The sequence below is a fragment of the Lacerta agilis genome, chromosome 14, assembly GCF_009819535.1.
Source record: "Lacerta agilis isolate rLacAgi1 chromosome 14, rLacAgi1.pri, whole genome shotgun sequence".
NCBI lineage: Eukaryota > Metazoa > Chordata > Lepidosauria > Squamata > Lacertidae > Lacerta > Lacerta agilis.
In genome coordinates, this window is record NC_046325.1 from 1,174,902 (window position 1) to 1,196,062 (window position 21,161).

A 21,161-nucleotide genomic window follows, 5' to 3' on the forward strand; every position below is an offset into this window, starting at 1 on the left:
CATGGACAGTTGCTGGGGGCCACTCTCCTGCTCTAATCCTGCTTCCTTCAGCCACCGTGAGAACAGGATCCTGGACTAGGTGGACGGCTTTGTCCTGATCCAGGAGGGCTCTCCTTCTGTCCCCCCTCCCCCCAGCTTCCGCCCTGCCCTGCCCCTGCCTCGCCCTTTCACTTACCTCCTCCCAGGAGCAGCAGGAGCAGCAGCAGCAGCCCCTGGGGGGTCATATCCTTTGCTGGGGGGTGGGTTCGCTGGTGGCTTCAGGGAGCAGGAACAAGACCCCCCTGGAAGCCGAGCTGCAGTTGCAGGAGCCACACACAGCCGAATCCAGCGACCCTCTTCCCCCTCGAGCGCTGGAGATTTGGGTGGCAGATTGAGCAACATCTGACAGGAGGAAGTCCTATTGCCACCGCCAGCAGATATGCAGCAGAGGAGGAGGAGGAAGTGGGGCATCGGCCACTTGAAAATCTGCGGGGCCTCCGAGCAAAGCCCCCCAACCCAGCAATGGAAGAGGCACCCACCTTCCTGGGACTGGGAGCAAGCCTGCCCCACCAGGTGGGCTCCTGCCTCCTTGCATAACTTGGCCAAGGACATCCTCATTGGAGATATTTAAGCAGAGGCTGGGTGGCCACCTGCCTGGAATGCTTTAGCTGAGATTCCTGCATGGCAGGGGGTTGGGCTAGATGACCACTGGGGGTCCCTTTCGACTCTCCCGTTCTGTGGTTCCCTGCGGAGCTGGCTGTCACACCACAACACTGACTGATGTTGTTGCCCAGTGAAGGTGCCCCCTTTGCCCTGGGTGTGCGTGTGGGGGCACTGGGCATTTAGATTTCTGAGGCTAATGCTGCTTCATTCAAAACTGAATGTTTCATTTTTCTTCCTCTTAGGCTTATTGCTTCGTTTTTCGCTTAGACTGTGTTTATTTCTGCCCTGCAGGGAAAATATCAGATTCTCAGAACCACTTTCAATAAAGAAAGAGATCGCCCCTTCTTGCAAGAAACAGGCACCTGCCGGACCCCCTGTGAGGTGAGATTCAGGGACACAGAATGGCACAGCTGGAAAGGAACCCCAAGGGCCATCTAGTCCAGCCCCCTGCAATGCCAGAACCATAGCCAAAGAATCCCTCTTTGGCCTGATCCTGCCACAATGAGCCAAACCCCGCCCCGTACCCTCCAGGAGCCCTAGCCAAGCTTGCTGATGCCATAAAAATGCCCAGCAGCTTCTCCTTGGCATCTCTCCCCCCACCCTCCACCCCCACAATGGCGACAGGGCTTTCCTTAAGTATTTGCAATGCTACGGATGATGTTTCCGCTTCCTCCTTTGTAGTGACTCCAAGCAAAGAGCTGGGGGGGGGGCAAGGAAGGGGGCAGTCGAGGTGCCCCCAGTCGCCTGACTCACTGCCACAGAACCAGCCTTCTTCCTTCCTTCCTTCCTCTGAGGCAATGGTGCAACTGGATTTGAGCCCAGGGGGAGGAAAGGGGGAAGTTGAAGAGGGGTGGGGAGGGAGGGAGGGGGGCCCCATGGCACAGGCCTCCCAGCTGGCGGGGGAGGGGGCAGAGTGGAATAATGAAACTTTGCCTGGCACCTCTTGCCATAACGGTGGAACCTGCGGACACTGAATGAAGCTGGATGTTGCAGGATTCAGGGCAGATGAAACAAAATCCTTCACGCAGTGCAGACTGTGGAACTCCCTTCCACCGGAAGCAGCGGTGGCCACCAGCTCAGATGGCTTTAAAAGAGGACTGGGCCAATTCATGGAGGGGAGGGGGCTATCGAGGAATGCTAGCCAGGATGGCTATGCAAAACCTCTGAATGCCGCCTTCTGGAAACAGCAGGGCAGGAGAGCCGGTCTTGTGTTCAGGTCCTGCTTATGTGGTTTTCCCATTGGGACATCTGGGTGGCCACTGTGAGAACAGGATGCTGGCCTAGGTGGGCTCCCCTGAGCAGTGGCGTAGCATGGGTTGCCAGTGCCCAGGGCAAGGCAAGCATTGCGTCCCTTAAAAAGCGGCAGCGTTGGATACCCCCCAGCCCCGGAGGTGACTCCTGGGTTTGCCGCATGCCTCCATCCGAGGACCATCCCAAGTTGGGCTTACGAAAGCTCAAAGGAGAACCCGAACCTCACCCTTCGCTTTGCCCAGGAAACCTGAGAGGTCTCCAGGCGAGGGCGAGGGCTGCTGCTGCCTCCACTTCGGAGCTCAAAACTCCCCCCAGCAGCATCATTTGTGGGAAGGGGGCCACCAGGTGCCACCTTGCTCCCGAGCTGGGATGGCCCCACTGAGCTTTTGCCCCTCCCTGGGGGGCAATTCCTGTGCAGAGGTCCCAGGGGGCCAACCTGTCTCTGTGTCACGAAGAAATGCACATAGATTCATGGTATCTGAGGAAGTGTGCATGCACACAAAAGCTTATACCCAGAACAAACTTAGCTGGTCTCTAAGGTGCTACTGGACTACCTCCCCCCACTGCGTCAGACCAACACGGCTACCTACCTGAATCTGCACATAGATAAGTGCATTCACACACACGTGTGTGTACAAGCACTGGCACATATCCTTACATCTAGTTACAGGTAGGTAGCCGTGTTGGTCTGCCAACTAAGCAGTGGCGGAGGAAGCCTCTTCGCTGCCCAGGGGGGCGGGACGGAGGCACCCCCCTGGGGTGCGTTGTAATGTCATGACACACGTGGATGCGGCATGGAGGTGAGGGGTGGGCCAGCGAGGAGGGGGCTTGTCGCTGGCATGACGCCCCCTCCTTGCTGGCCTGCCCCTCCCGCCGAAAAAAAGCCGCTGAAAGGGGGAAGCAGAGCAGGCGCATTCAAGCATTCAGCACTGGGCTCTGCAGGCCAACCGGCGCCAAAAAAAGCGCCAGCCGAGTGAGGGTCTGGAGGCGCCAATCGCGGGGGTGGGGCTCCGCCCGAGAGTGTCACTCCCCCCTTGCTTTGCCCCTGCAACTAAGTTTGTTCTTGGTCTGAGCTTTCGTGTGCATACACACTTCTTCAGATACACTGAATCAGAAGTCACCAGACCTTTATATATAGTGGGAGGGTGAGGAGGGGTATTACTCAGAACACTGGATTCTTATCTCATTATACTGTACATGACAAAGGTATTTTTGGCGATCTCACCCCTTGCTTTTTCCTGTAAGACCAATTGCAGTCGTCAACAGTCGCCAACAGGTTTTCCACACCTATCAGCCAATCCCCCATTCCCACCCCCCTTCTGAGTAATACCCCTCCCCACCCTCTCCCTATATATAAGGGTCTGGTGATTTCTGTTTCAGTGTATCGGAAGAAGTGTGCATACACACGAAAGCTCAGACCAAGAAGTTGAGGCTCCAGTACTTTGGCCACCTCATGAGAAGAGAAGACTCCCTAGAAAAGACCCTGATGTTGGGAAAGATGGAGGGCACAAGGAGAAGGGGAAGACTGAGGATGAGATGGTTGGACAGTGTTCTCGAAGCGACTGGCATGAGTTTGGCCAAACTGCGGGAGGCAGTGGAGGATAGGCGTGCCTGGCGTGCTCTGGTCCATGGGGTCACGAAGAGTCGGAAACGACTGAACAACAACAACAACATCATAGAGGAGGGAGAAAGGTTGTTTTCTGCTGCTCCAGAGAAGCGGACACAGGGCAATGGATTCAAACTGCAAGAAAGAAGATTCCACCTAAACATTAGGAAGAACTTTCTGACAGTGAGAGCTGTTCAGCAGTGGAATTTGCTGCCAAGGAGGGTGGTGGAGTCTCCTTCTTTGGAGGTCTTTAAGCGGAGGCTTGACAGCCATCTGTCAGGAATGCTTTGATGGTGTTTCCTGCTTGGCAGGGGGTTGGACTGGATGGCCCTTGGGGTCTCTTCCAACTCTAGGATTCTATGAAATCACGCAGAGGCAAAGTTCATTGGCAAAAGAAGAACTTTTGACTAAAGGTTTTTCAGCTTTTGCGATTTATTGCTGGCAGTGGGTAGGTTGCTGTCTGGTGGGCAGATTAAACAGTGGGGACCATCCATGGGAGGGCGGGGGGGGGGCTGAGTGGGTCACCATCCCCCGTGCAAACCTAGCTCTCCAAGAAGGGAAAGGGTGGCCAGCCGGTTGGACTTTGGCCTCTTCTCTCCTCCGGCAAAATGAGACACACCAGGTGCTGATGGGGCGAAGAGAGGTCTCTTTTGTCCCTGCCAAGCAGCCTCCTCCCAATCGGCTGCGGCAAGAAGCGAAACACCTCTCCAAGGGCAAGAGAAGGGAGGCCGGCACTGGCCCCCACCACTGGCGGAGCAGCGAAGAACATAAGCGAAACCCTGCAGGATCCGACCATTGGTCCACCCAGCCCAGCGTCTGGTTCCCACTGTGGCTGACCAGATGCCCCCAAGGGGAAATCCAGAAGCAGGATCCGAGTGCAAGAGCAACCCTCTCCCCTCCTGCCCACAGACTGTCTCGCCAGAGTGGCGCATGCTCTGGTTATCTCTCGCTTGGATTACTCCTCGGCCAAGCTCACAGCGCCAGGAGGTTGGAGCTGGTGGAGGTCTCCACGAGGATGGAGCCCGGGGGGCAGGCTGGGGGTCCCCCTTGCAGCCGCAGCACCTGCCCCTTGCCAGCATCTGGGGGGTTCTCCGCAGCCAAGACTTTGACGTACCCCAGCCGGGTGCTGCGCAGGATCCGCTTGGCCCACACCTGTGGAGCGGGACCAAAAGGAGAGGAATGTGAGATGGTAGATTGGGAAGGGTTATGGAAAACAGATTGGTAATTTATGGCATGTTGTGAACCGAAATAAAATTGCAGTAGTACCTCCACTTACGTAACCCTCTGGTTACGTAAACTTCGGGTTGCGTAAGTGGCAAACCCGGAAGCGTTTTCCCGGGTTTTGCCGCGCGTGCATGCGCAGAAAGCGGTCTCTCCAGTTGTGAAAACCTTGGGATCCGGCCGGACCTCCGGAATGGATCCCGTCCGCAACTAGAGGTTCCGCTGTATATGAAAATGATGTACCAGCAGAATTTGACTCCTAGTAAGTTGGCAAAAATGTATAGGACAAGTTTCAAATATCTGCTGGAAATGTAAAGAAAAAGAAGGTGCCTTTTATCATATGTGGAGGAAATGTAAGGTAACGAAAGCTTTCTGGGAGATGATATATAATGAAATGGGGAAAAAAATGCTAAAAAATAACCTTTGTTAAGAAACCAGAAGCTTTTCTATTAGGAATTACAGGTGCCTACCTCTCAAACATTAGCAGGATTTCGATCTCACTTGTAGTGTAACAATCACCACGGACAATGTGGTTTGATATAAAAATTGAAGTATGAAAGAACACGAGAACAGGGCCTTCTCTGCTGTGGCTCCCCATCTGTGGGATGCTCTCCCCAGGGAAGTTGGCCTGGCGCCTTCATTATACACCTTTGATTTTATCTACATCCTATACCCTTTTTAAAATGCTGGCTCTTTTGGGTTGTCGTTTCTTTATTGGGTTTTCATTTTTTTTTGTTTTGATTTTATGTATTTGATATTTTATGCGAACCGCCCTGAGACCTTTGGGTATAGGGCAGTATAGAAATGAAATAAATAACTAAATCATCACCATATGCAGTAATAAATGTTTAAAATGGGACTCCATGGAGAGCGGGAGTCGTGAGTTTGGGAGGAATCTCTTTACGGATATGTTTTTTGATTCCTTGTTTATAACTTTGTATTTGTGAAACCAAATGAACATGATTAGAAAAAACAAAACGAAAAAAGGAAGGTGAAGAGCCGCCCCCCCCACCCCCAGTTGGTGTTCAGGGCAGGGAGAGAAGCTTGCAGGAGCCGAGAAGATGGCCACCCAGGCAGCCCCATAGGAGGGGTACGGGGGGCGGTGCCCCTGATTCCACATTCCTGCATTGCAGGGGGTTGGGCTAGATGACCCCTTGGGGTCCCTTCCAACTCGACAGTTCTGTGGTTCCACCCCAGGACCGCCCATGGTGCCCTCCATCATGGACTCAGTCCTCCTGCAGACCCCAAACCCCCTTCCTGGCCCAGAGCTTCCTCCCTGTTCATAGAACCATAGAGTTGGAAGGGACCCTCCCCCCCCCCCAAGAGACATCTTTCCCACCCCCCTGCAACGCAGGTATCAGAGCTTAAGAACCATAGAACTGTCATGCTGGAAGGGGGTCCCCAGCGGTCATCTAGCCCAACCCCATCCAGGAATCTCAGAGAAACCTCCAGTCTGCACTCTCCCCCGGGAGAAGGGGCTTGGTCAAGCGGGGGGAGGGAGAGAAATCAGTGGGGGTGGGAGATCACGCCGTTGCCTGTGTGTGTCCCCCCCCCAACCCTAATTCCACCCACCTCGATGCGGATGGGCTTCCGCGGGCGCCGGCGGCAGAAGATGGCCTTGAAGTCGAAGTCGGGGCTGGAGGTGGCCTTGTGGAGGCAGGATTGCACTGCCTGCCCTTCGGAGCAGACCTTCACATAGACATCTGGGGCTGGAGAGGGAGGGAGGGAGGGGGACGCGCCCCAGTCATTTGCCCCCAGGTCTCTTGTTGGACCCCTCTCCCAAGGTGAGAAGAGCGTCAGAGCAGCCCGGCTGCTGCGCAGGGCCTAGGCCTTCCTCAAGAGCCCCTCCCTCACCAGCACCCCCCTGGGCACAGGTAGACTATCCCTGAATGTGGAGGCTCTGCACCACAGCTCAGAGCTGCTGGCAGGCTTCTCCTGCTGCCGCCCCCCCCCCCCTGAATTCACCCGGTGCCTTTTTGCAAGCCATCTAGGGCAGGCCCTTCACACCCACCTTGTGGCAGCGAGATCCACAGAACAATTGTGATTTTATCTGCCGCTCCTGCATCACAGGGGGTTGGGCTAGATGACCCTTCGGGTCCCCCTCCACCTCCACTGTTCAACGATTCTGTGTGCTGTGAGCAGGCTCCCAAAAGGGGCGGCATTTGGGAGAGGGGAGTGTCTTTTTACAGAATTGTAGAGTTGGGAGGGACCCTCGGGGGTCATCTAACCCAACCCCCTGCAGTGCAGAAGTCATCGCAAGCTCACCTTTGCTGGAGTTGGGGAGCGCCAGCCCCACAGCCCGATGGACCCAGACGGAGGTGATGAGCTGGTGGGATCCAGAGCAGCAGCTGCAGCGTGGAGGTGGGGGGTCATTGTGGTCAACGGCCCTGGGGGGGGGCAGAAAGGGAGGGAAAGAAGTATAATTTTATTCTAATATGGGGGGGGGAATAACCTTACAGGAACATAGATCTGTACGGGACTCCCAGGGGTCATCCAGTCCAAACCCCTGCTTAGGGCCCCTTTGTCCAAAGCCCACCCACCTGCTAAACTACTCTGTGAACTGCAGTTTGCCAACAATGCTGGGAACCAGGGCTCTGCCAGGGGGTACGTGACCTCCCAGGAATCGTTTATGTGGGGTGGGGGGGGTGCTTTCAAATTAAATACACAGCCAAGGAGAGAAGCGCAACCCCCCTCTGTCTTTATGTTACCACACAACCGGCTCCATCTGTAGAGAGGGAAAGGCACTCTGCCCATGCCCAGAGGAACCCTTGTCACCACCATTAAATCGCAAGTTGAAAAGCTGAAAGGGATAGGCGAATGCACTCTGCAGGTGCTCAGAGGGAGGGAGGCGGGGGTGGTGGTGAGGGGACCCGCTCACCGCAGCCTGGACGGGCGCTCGCTGTAGATGCGCAGGAGGAAGGTGCTGCTTTGGCCGGGGTCGAAGGTCGTGGGCAGGAGGGCATAGCGACCCCCGGGCACCTCCGCCCGGAGCAAGACGCTGCGGGAGTTGATGTAGGTGGAGCCAGCCATTCGGGGTGGGATACGGTGCAGGCGCCAAGTCCGGTTCTGCTCCACCTGCGAGGAAGGGAATTGCATGGGACGGGAAGGGACCCCCAGGGGTCATCCATCCCAACCCCTGGCAAGGTGGGAATTTGCTGCTTGAGAATCCCGGGGGCGGGGGCCAGCCGGCCTCTGCTCAGAGGCCTCCGTTGGGCTAGATGATTCCTGGGGGTCCCCCCCCCTCAGCTCCTCTCCTGCCAGGTCAGGCAAGGCCTCCCCCTTAGGGCGGCTCATTAAAAACTCTGCTTTGAAAATGCCTTCTCCAAAGGTCTTATCTTACTACACTAGGGATTATGTAGCTATATCTGAAATTTCATGCATATCAGTTAATATCTTGACCCTCCTCCACCAAAATAGCTGTTCACTCGGCCGTTTTCCTATGTCGTGAAGGCTGAAATTTCAATTCAGTGGAGCCGGGTCAAGATATTAACTGATATGCATGAAATTTCGGATATAGCTATATAATCCCTAGTGCAGTAAGATAAGAACTTTGGAGAAGGCGTTTTCAATACAGTACAAAATTTTTAATGAACCGCCCTACTCCCCCCCCCACCACCAGTGGCGTAGGAAGCCGTTCGGACGCCGCTACATAGCACACATGCGTCGCACGTAACGATGCCGCACATGCGCATTACATGGCAGGTTTCCGGTGGCACCGCTCCAGCGCCTTACAGACGGTGCCAGGATCCTCCACGTGCAGCTGCAGCCACGAGCAGAGGATTCCAGCTCCGTCCCTGCGGCGTTGGAGCAGCGGGGCTGGCAAACCGCATGCCTTGTCACCCCCGGAGACACGGCCCCGGGAGCGCACCGCCCCCCGTTGCTACGCCACTGCTCCCCCCCCAAGAGCTTCCAGCACCCCCACCCCCACCCCAGAACAAGGTGCTTGGACTCACGCTGAAGAGCTCAAAGCCAATGGGGAGGTTGTGCCCCCCAGAGCCGGACCCCCGGAGCTGACGGGTGTCTTCCTGCTGCAACGAGATCAGGACGGAGTCTCGAACCCCAGACACGTCGAAGAAGAACTGGAAGGGGAAGAGAGAAAATGCCACCCAATTCTTTTGACTGCTGATATATTTACATATCTGTTAATACATACACATATTGGTTTGTTCTTGTTCTTTTTTTTATTATTATGTACCGTATAGGCCTGAATATAAGCCTCGCCTTTTTTTTTCCAAATTCCTGTTAGAGATTTCAAATTGCCTACGTGCAGAAATTCAGCTGTCTATCTTCAAGCAATTACCAGTTGGCAGAAAGCCCAGATCTGCTCTCTCTCTCTAGACCCTTAGCAACGACCTGTGATTGGTCAATGAGTTCCTAAAGAGTGAGCTCTGTGTGAGAGCTTGTGTGGTTAGGTGTTAGTGTTAGGTTGGTGTGGAGTAAGTGGTCAGTGTAGGAGAGAGAGACAGAGAGGAAAGATTTTATGTTTTGTTTCTTTTATTTTGTAAAGTCTGTACATAGTAACTTATGGATACTAGTTGTTTCAATAAATACTGTATATAGTGAGTTGCTGAGTTCCTGCGTTGTGCTGTCCAGTTAATTACACAACAGCCAGAAGCTTCCAGAAAAGTCTGCGGTTAACTCTGCTGTGTCCAGGAATACGTTATACTCCTGACACTAAATCTTTAGAATTCCAACCGTGAAAAGTTAGTGTAGCTTAAATTTGCAAACTTAAAAAACTGGCTTTTACAATATCACTGCTGAAACAGATATACAGTAAAATGGAAGGGGTCTGAATGCCTGCGGAATTCTAAGGGAGCGGCTTATTTTTGGGTATTGTCTCCTCCCCCCCCCCTTGAATTTTAAAGGTGCAGCTTATATTCAGGCCAATACGGTATTTTGTGTTTTTAGCTGTGAACCTGCCTGAGATCTATGGCTGGAGGGCAGTATGCGAATTTAATAAATCAATAAATTTACATAATCGAACTGCAGAATTGGAAGCGACCCCCAGTGGTCATCTAGTCCAACCCCCCCTTGCAATGCAGGAATCGCAGCTAAAACGGAGAGAGAAAAGCGAGGGCGTTTAAAGTCCATGAAGCAAAAGAAATAAAACGCTCCAAAGAGGAGAACTCAGCTTCCCGCCCTTATTCTCAGCTTGCAAATGACGACACCCATTTTCGAAAGCTCGGTCCCATAGCGTTTTCCCAAATCACCTGGGGGTTCTCCAGGAAGGTATCCCGGTGGTTGAGGCAGCCCCCTGCCCGCCTCTTCTGGGGGTCCCACTCCCCAAACTGCAGACCCTCCACCCAGCTCCGCCGGCAGCTCAGCCTCGCCGTGTTCATGCGGCGGCAGATGACAACGTCTGTGAAATGGGCGCAGAAGTCCTCAAAGCTCATCCTGCCGGGAAAGTCAGGGAGGCGGGGAAGAAGAGTCAGGCTGGGACTGGTGAGGTCGCAAATATTCTCCTTCAACCTTCCGGTACGTGTGTGTTGCTTGGCTCACTTTCTCGAGCCGCCTGGAGCTCCTTAGACACACTCTCTCCATGACCCAAAGAGCAAAAGATTACGAAACACTGGGGTGGGGCAAGGTGTGTGTAGACGTTGCAGCTTATTTTTTAGTTGCAATTTAGTGAATATTGCTTCAGAGATTATAAACGCCTTATTGGTTTGCTAATCAGATGGTGTGGCATGCTCCAATTGGGCCGTCCAGCTATTTTTAAGTTTGCTGGTTTGCTAATAGCATTTTATAGGTTGCGATTACTGACATTGTGCGGGTTATCTGTTGCTTGTGAGCTGCTCCGGGACTCATTTGAACAGAAATACTATCAGTCAGTCAATCAATCAATCAGCTGTCAGAGTCTGGTCTTGGCGAGCTGGGAGGGGGGCTGCCCCCTTGGGAGGGAAAGAGGGGCCAGCCTGCCTTGGGGTCTTTCCACATCCTAGAGACCTGCTAAGCCCTGAAATGGAGCCTTGCAGAATTGGACCCTGAGGGGCACCACAATTGCAGACCGACCAATGGAGACCCCCCCCCCAAAAGACCCAAAACTTACCAAAATTCGCCATCGTCCCGGACTGTGACCCCCATTTGCTTCCGGTTTCTCTGGCTCACTTTCTGCCATTCTGGGGACCTGTTGGGGGGGGGGGGAGAGGTTTGAAGTAGTGAGACAGGTCAAAACCCTCCGTTCCTCGATCAGGACCCTCTCTAACAGCCCCCCCAGAGCCCACCCAGTCTCCTTTCCCCTCCAGGGGGACCCCACTACATTGCATTGCAGGGCGTTGGGCTGGATGACCTTTGGGGGACTCCGTTCTAGGATTCATGGGAGGTTTTTACGCAGAGATCAGGCAACTGTCTCTCTAGGGATTCTTCAACTGCGATTCTTGCATTGTGGGGGGTTGGACTAGATGACCGCTGGGGTCCCCTCCTATCTCTACAGGTCCATAATTCTATGATGAAGGGGACTGGCTCCTCCCCCCCAGATTCTTGAATGGGGGGGTTGGACTAGATGACCGCTGGGGTCCCCTATCTCTACAGGTCCATAATTCTATAACTAAGGAAGCTGGCTGCTCCCCCCAGATTCTTGTATTGCGGGGGTTGGACTAGATGACCGCTGGGGTCCCCTTCTAGCTGTACAGGTCCATAATTCTGCAACTAAGGGGGCTGGCTCCTCCCACCCCAAAGGCAGCCTTCCCCCCCTCCCCACCCCCTTACTTGTCGCTCCAGGCCCCGTTCCATTCCACCGTCCCCCAGGGGTTCCGCATGCGAATCAGCTGCAGCTTCTTGACCTTGAAGAGCTCCAGGAGGTTCCTCCGACGCAGGTGGACGGTCCTCACTGCCGTGACCCCGTAGGCGTGGCCCCGGACCAGGCCGCAGGGCAGCTCGGCCTCGGGACCCTCGCCAGGGAGGGACTATGGGGTGGGGGTGGGGACACGCACAGATCAGAGAACGGCCATGCAAGACAAATAACGCCATGCGGTGGCCTTTCAGTGAGGTTAAGGCTTACTGGGAAATGATATACAATGAAATGAAAAAGATGTTCAAAATAACGTATGTTAAAATTATTATTTTTAAAAAGCACCCAGAAGCCTTTCTCTCGGGAATTATAGGGACAGAACTACCTAAATTGTATAGAAACTTAAGTTTCTATACAATTTAGGTAGTTCTGTCCCTATAATTCCCAAGAGAAAGGCTTCTGGGTGCTTTTTAAATAATAATAATAATAATAATAATAATAATAATAATAATAATAATAATAATAATAATAATATTAGAATATGTTGAAATGAATCCCAGCAAGAAAACTGTAATGATGCTGGTCGATGCCGAAAAGGCATTTGACAGCATCTCATGGAGATTTATGATAAAGACTTTGGAATATCTGAAAGTAGGAGAGAGAATACTGAAGGGAGTAAAAGCAATATATAAAAAACAAAAGGCGAAAATAATTATAAATAATGAAATATCAGAGGAGTTTGACATCGAGAGAGGGGTGAGGCAAGGCTGCCCCATGTCACCATTATTGTTCATCACAGCATTGGAAACCCTACTTATATCATTAAGGGGAGACAAAGAAATCAATGGAATAAAAGTAGGAAGGCATTGCTATAAAGTCAGGGCTTATGCTGATGACGTGATAATAACAACAGAATCACCATTAAAGAGCATCCCCAAAGCATTGGGAAGAATGAAAGAATTTGGTAAATGTTCAGGCTTCAAATTAAATAAAGAAAAATCGAAATTATTGATAAAAAATATGGGAGAGAAAGAGAAAGATGAATTGGAAAAAGTCACGGGAATAAGAATAGAGAATAAGGTAAAGTATTTAGGTCTATGGATAACGAACAAAAATACGAATTTATTTAAAGACAATTATATCAAGAAATGGAGAGAAATCAAACAAAATTTAGGGAAGTGGGATAAACTAAAATTATCTTTATTAGGTAGGATATCCATGATTAAAATGATGGTTCTCCCCAAAATTTTATTCCTCTTTCAAACAGCACCAATCATAATTGGAACAAAATATTTGAAGGAATGCCAAAAAGACCTTTCAGCGCTCTAACCACTGCGCGGCGCTGCCTCCGCTTAACCTCGGCCTGCCTGGGGTCTCTCTTTTTCTCACCCGGATGGAGCAGCTGACGAGAGCCGCCCGGCTGTGGGCTTTCTTCAGCTGCTGGAAGAGCTCCTTCCGCTTCTCGGGGTCCGTGCCGAAGCCCCCCTCGTCCAGCGCCAGGGGCTCCGAAATGCCCCCCGAAAAGTCTACCAGCGCCTCGGCCGTGTTGCCGCCCTCCAGGGCCTCGTAGCACCCATTCAGCCTGGGTAAGAGAGGGAAAAGAGGGTGGGTGGGGTGGAATGCGCAGCGGACAGGGAGAGGGGGACCCCCCCATTGCTGCAGTGGGTGGGCACCAGGTTGGGCCTGGGGTGCGCTGGTCACTCCCTTTTGGGCAAAGGAACAAGGCCCATCCTCAGAGGAGATGCTCTAACCATTCGACCACACAGCCCTTGAGGGGGGAGGGAATTGCAGCCTGCCAGCTGCCCCAATGGAGAGTCTGTCAGGGGGAGGGGCCTGAGCAGCCCACTTGCAAAGCCCATTATTGACATTTATTAAGACTGAAAGCGGACTTTTTGCACAAAAGAGTAAATTAACTTGCAGCATCTGGATCCGCAGGATGAAAAAAATAATGGCTGATAGAAAATAGAACAGCTGGTTAATAATTTGAGCGAATATATTAGTATATTTAGCAGGCAAGCAGAGAATCAGAACCCATTGTATCTTTTTCCGTTTTCCTTTTCCTTTTCCTTTTCCTTTTTCCCTTCACCTGTTTGTTTTTCTAGATCAGATTTTTTTAAAAAGTACTCTGACATATTAGAAAAAGAGCCACATGTCACCCGACAGCTGTCCCATCAGGGGTTCTTGAGCCGCGATTCCTGCGTTGCAACTGCGGAACTCCCTGCTACAGGAGCCAGTGCTTTTAAAAAGGATCACACAAATTCATGGAGAAGGAGAGGGCTATCGATGGGGCATCCACTTGGCCACTGTGAAAACAGGGCTAGGTGGGCCCCCATTGGCCTGATCCCATGGAGCCTCCAGTTGCAGAGGCAGTCTATCTCGCTCCCTGGGTTCTTGGGGTTCTTTGGCCGCAGTGAGGCCAGGATGCTGAACCAGGTGGCCTGATCCTGCAGCAGGCCTCTCCCGATACCCTTGAGAAGGTCCCCACCCTTTTGCCCCACCCACTTGGCGTAGGCCTTCTCCAAGAGGGCGCTCCAGAACTCGCGGGGCTCGGCCGAGCGGCAGAAGAGGAGCTGTCCCCGGCGGCAGGGCAGGCGGTCGTCCACCACAATCTCCGTCCAGCTGCCCCAGCGCCAGAAGCGGAAGCGGAAGATGCCGCCGTAGGCGTGCGGCCGGCGAGGGTCCCAATCCTGCTCCCGGGGGTTGGGGATGACCTGAGGAAGGAGGAGCAAAGAGAAGCTTTGGACTCGGCAGGAGGAGCCCAAAGACAAGATGCAAACTTGGTGGATTAGGGGAAAGCTGAGGACACAGTTTATCTTGATTTCAGCAAGGCTTTTGACAAAGTGCCCCAGGATATTCTCGCGAGGAAGCTGGCAAAATGTGGGTGCGAAGAGGCAGCTGTTGGGTGGATTTGTAGCTGGCTGGCTGACCGAACCCTTAATGGATCCTTGTCACTTTGCACATGCCCAGGGGCACTCAAAGAAGACAGCAGCAACGCTAGCTTCTGGGTTTGGTTTTTTTTCTTTTTTAAAAAAGAGAGACTGGATCCTGCTTGGGCGCAACAGGCTGGCACCCTGGCACCCCTCAGAGAGCAGAGAGGGCAGCCCTCTGGACAGGGCTGCATCTCTCTCTTGGGCACTCTGCGCATGCCCAGGGGCACCCTGGTCTGAAGCAACCAGCCCCTGTTCACATCACGGCCGGATCCCGCTTGAAAACGAGAGAGGGGCTTGGGCAGAGACAGGGCAGGGAAGGAGGGCAAAGGGGCGTCCCCCTACCTTCTTCCAGATGCTGGGCTCGCTGGCCAGGCAGGAGGCGGCCGCCACGAACCAGCAGTTCCCGAGGCTGCCCTGGTGCAGGTCCCTGGGGCTGATGCCGTCCACAAAGAGCCGGGGGTCAGCGCACATCTCCTGGGCAAGGGAGGGAGGGAAGCTCTCTGGACTCCGGAACCCCAAACGCCACCCCCCCTTTATGGGGCAGGACCTGGCAGACCCAGGGGGCTTCTCCCCACCCACCTCCCCCTGCGAAGCAGCCCTGCCAGGTCTGCGGCTGAAGCAGCGGCCGGAAGCAGCATCGCATGGAATCATAGCGTTGGAAGAGGCACCCAGAGGCATCTAGTCCACCCCTGGCAATGTGGGAAATGACACTCCTGCCTTCCCCACTTTCAACCCCAGGCCCCCACTCTCTCCAACCCACCCCTTTGCATGACTCTGGGGTCAAGGACACACCCTACTCTTGGAGGGGACCCCAAGGCTGTGGGGGCTGGGGAGCTGAAGTCCTTTGGGTACAGCAGGATTCCCCCCACCCGGAGATATTTAGGTATTCATTTCACTTCCATTCCACTTTTTCCTCCTAATGCTGGGATAGCTCAGTTGGCAGACTCTTAAATCTCAGGACTGCGGGTTCGAGCCAAACGTTGGGCAAAATACTCCTGCATTGCACAGGGGGTTGGACTAGAGGACCCCTGGGGGTCCCTTGCGACTCTACAATTCTGTGATTCCACGAAATTCAAGGGGGGCTCCCCTTCTCAATAATCCCTGCGACAACCCTGCGAGGTAGGCCAGCCTGAGAGAGGTTGGGACTGAATTTGACGGGGCTGAATTTGAACCCTGGCCTCTCACAGACCCTGGTCCAGCGCTCTAGCCACTAGGCATCCCTGTCTCCTACTCCTCACCCCAGGGCGCTTCCAGGAGACTCCCTCCAGAGGGTCTCTGCGGTAGAAGAGGGAGGCGTTTGTGGCCGGGAACTCGGGGTCCTCAAAGAGGCTCTGCTGCTGCAGGCAGCGCTTCTTCAGGTGCTGGTAGCGCTGTCCCCGGAAGAACTTCAGCCTGGAAGGCATGACGACCTAGAAACGCGGCAAGAGGGGTGGGGGGGACATAGGGCAGGGGGCTCCAGCACTTGGAGGAGGGACAAGGGACCCAGTGTCAGAATCAGGGGGGTAGGAGGAGGGAAATAAAACAAAAAACACAAGTGAGGAGGCAGATTTGACTTTTATTCTTTAGAAGTCTAATCGCAGAACTGCCGAGTGGGAAGGGAGACCCCTAAAGGTCATCCATCCCAACCCGCAACGCAGGAATCGACGCAGCCCATCAATTCCTTAAAAAGCTCCGGAGAGTTTGCCTTTCACAGGTCAATGGGGAGCTTATAGGGCAGGGAGGGAAGACCCCACGCAACGCCAGGCCTTCGCTCCCCCCTCCTCTCCTACTGTGAGCTCACCGCTGCCACCTCACAATGGCTTCTCCTCCCTGCCCCCCCCGTCTCCTGTCCCTCAGTCTGCAATGGCTGCCAACCTCTTGCCATGTCCACCAAGCCCAGCTCCTGCCAGGAGGTCGGAGACTTGGCCGTCAAGTTTCTGGGCGGCCTGGTCTTGCTCTGCGTAGCCAACAACGTCATTGCTCTGGTGAGGACGGGCGAGGGGTGTTGAGGGGGGGGAGGAATGCCCTGCTAGGCCAGAATCCACCCCCCCCCCACCACCAATATCGAGTCTCCAGCTGCCAAAAGTGGCCAGCTAGGTGCACCAGCGTCCACAGTGACCCCTGACCTCCTCCCTCTGGCTCCGGGGCAGGAAATGCAAAATTGTAGACCTGTAGAGTCGGGAGGGGCCTCTACAGGTCATCTAGACCAACCCCCTGCAATGCAGAAATGACATCAGCCCAGCTGGCCCACCTGAAGCTGGGACTGGTTGTTGCAGGAGGACACCTGATGCCACGGTCACTGGACCTGCTGACCCCAGCCTCATAAAAGTGCTGGGCGATGGGCTCTGCGCGGTGGTGAATGCTTCCCTCTGCGAGGGAATCTTTCCAGACCCGCTGAAAGAGGCGGTCATTAAACCGCTTCTTAAAAAAAAAACATCTCTAGACCCGGCCAATATGGCCAACTATCGCCCAGTCTCTAATCTACCATTCCTGGGCAAGGTGATTGAGCGGGTGGTTGCTGAACAACTCCAGGCACGCCTGGAACAAGCGGACCATTTGGATCCCTCCCAGTCGGGATTGAGGCCTCATCACGGGACTGAAACCGCCTTGGTCGGGAGAAGTGAGGTTGCAGGGAACCAGGCAGGGGGCCTTCTTGGTGGTGGCGCCCGCCCTGTGGAACGGCCACATAAACAACTGACTTTCAGAAGTCTTGGTATCTGAAGAAGTACTGTGCATGCACATGAAAGCTCAGACCAAGAACAAACTCAGTTGGTCTCTAAGGTGCTACCGGAAGGAATTTTTTATTTTATTTTGTTTTGACTTTCAGACGACACCTGAAGGCAGCCCTGTTTAGGGAAGTTTTTAATGTTTGATCTTTTATCACCTTATATTATTATTATATTATTATTATTATTATTATTATTATTATTATTATTATTATTATTATTATTATTTCTCTCCTCCCCCCCCCCCAGCTCTGCCTGCCTCCGCCGGCCTTCAGGAGCAAAGAGGTTCACCGGAGCAAGCGCAAGAGAGAGAAGCAGGAAACGGAGGAGCAGGAGGCGAAGGAGGCGCTGGAGCCAACAAGCAGCCGAGGTCTGCGAGTCATTTTTGGTGGGATGAGAAAACTTGGGGAGCCATCAGAGGCAGGGGGGGAGAGCAACAATGCTGGGGCAGCCTTAAGACCAAGATCCCCATCCCCATCACGGCCCCCTCCTCTGAAGGGCAGGCTCTCCAGGGCCCCCGAAAGATGCTCTGCAGGGACCCCACACAGGATCTTTGCCTGGGCGCTGCACAGTCCAGGATTGCTCTGCCTGCAGAAGGCCCCGAGTTCGACTCCTGACAGCATCTGCAGGCAGATCGGCAACCCAAGGAGAGCTGCGGCCGGCCAGTCGGCATAGGGCCATGTTCTTTGACTTTGGGCTGCCTAGACTACAATTCCCACCTCCCTCAACCACGAGCTGGCAGGAGGTGAGGGGAACTGTAGTCCAGGCGCTGTCTAGGCACCTCTGAACTAGATGGCCCTCCCTGGCCTAGCTTGGAGCATCAGGCAGCTTCTTCCAGGGTCCCTCCCTTTGCCCATCTTACTGCCAAGATGTGTCCCCTTCCCAGCCTTCTGGGGCTTGTCTGCCCTGCAGTTTAAAGTGGATCTGAGGCTCCTCCTGTCTCTTCACCCCACCCCAGGTGAGGATTTCCCCAACCCACGGATAATCCAAGACCCCCTTGGGTGCATCTAGATCAGTGCTGTCTGCACAGGCCAGCAGCAGCAGTGGTTCTCTGCGGTTTGCCAGGCCTAGCTGGGCGTGTTGTCGGGGACTGAACCAGAGACATCCTCACGGGCGTAGCCAGGGGGGTAGAGGGGCAGCTGCCCCTCCATTGAAGCAAAACAATAGAAACACTTAACTAACTGACCACCCACGTTGGTTCTATCCCCACCCCCAAAAAAAGTCCTGCCCTCCCAACCAGGTCCTGCCCTGCCTAACAAAAATCCTGGCTGCCCTCATGGCTGGGGGGCAGACTCACTTGCGCCCAAGAGGGCCCAGCCCTCCCATTCAGCAGAGTGAGGTGGCCACCTCAGGAGACTGATTTTGGGATGTTGGGAAAGTGCATTTTAACAAAATCGAAAATTCTTTCTAGTAGCACCTTAGAGACCAACTGAGTTTGTTCCTGGTATGAGCTTTCGTGTGCATGCACACTTCTTCAGATACACTGAAACAGAAGTCACCAGATCCTTAAATATAGTGGGGGAGTGAGGAGGGGTATTACTCAGAAGGGTGGTGGGAATGGGGGAACAGCTGATAAGTGTGGAAAACCTGTTGACGACTCTAAACGGCTGCAGTTAGTCTTGCAGGGAAATGCAAGGGGTGAGATGGCTAAAGATGGCTTTGTTATGTATAATGAGATAAGAATCCAATGTCTTTGTTCAAACCAGGTTTCTCCATGGTTTTAAGTTTGGTGATTAGTTGCAATTCACCCCTTGCATTTCCCTGCAAGACTAATTGCAGCCGTTTAGAGTCGTCAACAGGTTTTCCACACTTATCAGCCTATCACCCATTCCCACCACCCTTCTGAGTAATACCCCTCCCCACTCCCCCACTATATTTAAGGATCTGGTGACTTCTGTTTCAGTGTATCTGAAGAAGTGTGCATGCACACGAAAGCTCATACCAGGAACAAACTCAGTTGGTCTCTAAGGTGCTACTAGAAAGAATTTTCGATTTTGTTTTGACTATGGCAGACCAACACGGCTACCCACCTGTAACTGCATTTTAACAGTTGCCTTTAAACAGTAAGGGAAAGAGAGAGGAAAAAACCTGCTTGCCGGATTCTCTACCTCAGATACCAAGTGACCTGGCTGACTTTGGCTACTAGGGAGAGGGAGGGAGTCTTTGCTGTTTGCTCGCCCCCCCCCCCCAGCCCCTGCTGCCTCGGCTCGCAATCCCAGCAGAACCCAGCCCAGTAGCAGCTGGAGTAGGCGCACAGGGCAGGCTGCTCTCAAGCATGTGCAGAGTGCCTTCCTGCTGCGCTCCCGTGGAGGGGCTTCCCTTGCACGAAATCTGTAATTTAGTGTGGCAGCACAACATACAACTTTGGAACTCCCTGCCTATTGACATCAGGCAGGAGCCTTCAACTGCATTACTTCCGGCGCCAGGTGCTTACAAATTGCGTTCTGTTTTGTGCGCATTAAAGCCGGTTTGCAAATTATTCCCCATTTTCCTGGGTATATCTTTCTGGTAAACCGCTCGAGGGTGTTGCTGTCGCCGTTTCCTACAAGCAGGCGGTGCAAAAAATTAATAATCTCATGAAATAAAAATCTCCCCTCGGGTGGGCCGGTGTGACTTTGGGTACTGGCGCACGGAAAGGTCCGCAGATGGGGACGTCCAGAGTTCTCCCAAATTGGGACGGGGCCACAGAGAGAGAGCAGCAATTTGGGGACCCTCCTCCTTCGGGCCTCACCCTCTTCTTTCACTTTCTCCCCCCCCCGCCCCCCAACTTGCAGAAGGCGGACGCCCCAAGAGCGCGCGCAGCACCCACCGCTCCTCCTCTCGGCCAGAGGCGGCTCCCCGGACGCACAGGCACAGCTCCAGCCGGGCGGCCCTCGGCGGTGGCGGTGGCGGCGGCAGCGGAGTGAGCCGTCGGGTTTCCAGGCGGGGGACGCTGGAGGACGTGACCGACGGGAAGCGCCCCGAGCCGTCGAGCAGCGCCCGGCGGCGGCAGCAGCAGCAGCAGCAACCCGAGGAGTTGGGGGATCCGTCGGGGCGGCGCCGGCGCTCGGGGCAGCAGGTGCCGAGCCGCTCGCCGTCCCCGGGCCCTCGGGAGCGCCGCCCGCGCCCCCCCTGCCCCTCCAAGGTCCTGATCCTGCGCACGGACTCCAAGGGCGAAGTCCCCAAAGGGGGCTGCGGCGGCGGAGGCGGCCCTCGAGGGCAGGTGGTCTACGACGCGCGCTGGCTCCCGTGTGTGCTGGGCGAGGGCGGCCAAGTGACGCTGCTCCCCCAGCAGCAGCTCCGGGAGCTGTGCAGCCGGACGCCCTCGGTGAAGCGGCCAGGGGGGCCCTCGCCCGCCCCGATCAGTAAAGAAGTCGCCCAGTGAGCCCGAGACGTGTCCGCGTGTTTGTGAGGAGCGGAGGCTGCCGTCGCGCGTCCTGGGGAGGCACGCCTCCGAAAAGCTGCTTTGTCTCGGGGCTAGGAAGGGATTCGTAGGAAAGCAGAGCCGGATCCCGCCCCCCTCCGACAGGAGGCGGCGAGGAGCACCGTGCGTCGCAGGGGGTTGGAAAACTAGAGGACCCTGGCCAGCTTCTTCACCAGGGGGGCTGTAAAATCAACCCTGGAATTGTAGAGCTGGAAGGCGCCCCCAGGGGTCATGAAGTCCAACCCCATGCAATGCAGGAATCCCTGGCCGCCCGAACTCTTACGCACCCACGAAGGAGAGGCCACCACCTTCAGGGGACCTCGCCCTCAGAAAGTTCTTCCAGAGGCACACCAGGCTTTTTGGCATTGGTGCTTTTACACAAACCCTTTTCCCAGGGCACCCCAGCCTTGCACTCTGCCTCTGGTGCCACCCAAGGGACTTCTCCTCCTCCTCCTCCTCACCTCCCGACAGGTGGGCAAAGGTGAGGCCTCTTACCTGCTCCCGCTTCCTCCCGGTGGGTCCAGCGCAGCTTCCCCTCTGCGGGAAGCGCAGGCTGGAGCTTGCAGAGAGGGGCAGGCCCACATCCAGACCTGCCAGGGAGCCCCACGGGAAGCCGGCAGAACCGGTCGGGGAGCAAGGATCCCCCACGCCCTGGACTCGCGTGCCAAGAAAGCGC

The 21,161-nt window shown here is 54.5% G+C and overlaps 1 protein-coding gene across 1 annotated transcript; it reads right to left on the minus strand.

Annotated features, from left to right (window-relative positions):
• Nucleotides 1-3,999: 3,999 nt before the first annotated feature.
• On the minus strand, nt 4,000-21,148 carry LOC117059263 (calpain-5-like). The gene is made up of 13 exons (XM_033170873.1): nt 20,981-21,148; nt 15,616-15,786; nt 14,720-14,851; nt 13,950-14,158; nt 12,837-13,029; nt 11,426-11,622; nt 10,767-10,844; nt 9,931-10,114; nt 8,674-8,799; nt 7,599-7,795; nt 6,986-7,107; nt 6,293-6,429; nt 4,000-4,651 (listed from the first exon to the last, which is right to left on the minus strand). The coding sequence occupies exons 2-13, from the start codon at nt 15,778-15,780 to the stop codon at nt 4,472-4,474; spliced, it is 1,920 nt and encodes a 639-aa protein (XP_033026764.1). The 5' UTR covers nt 15,781-15,786; nt 20,981-21,148; the 3' UTR covers nt 4,000-4,471.
• Nucleotides 21,149-21,161: the final 13 nt, after the last annotated feature.

Bases quoted from the DNA above. Each gene is read 5' to 3' on its own strand.
- LOC117059263 (XM_033170873.1), bottom strand. From the start codon at position 15,780: ATGCCTTCCAGGCTGAAGTTCTTCCGGGGACAGCGCTACCAGCACCTG. The intron at 14,852-15,615 runs GTGAGGAGTAGG...TCCCTTGCCCAG, and splicing joins TCTCCTGGAAGCGCCCTGGG to GAGATGTGCGCTGACCCCCG. The intron at 10,115-10,766 runs GTAAGTTTTGGG...CTTTCCCGGCAG, and splicing joins CGGGACGATGGCGAATTTTG to GATGAGCTTTGAGGACTTCT.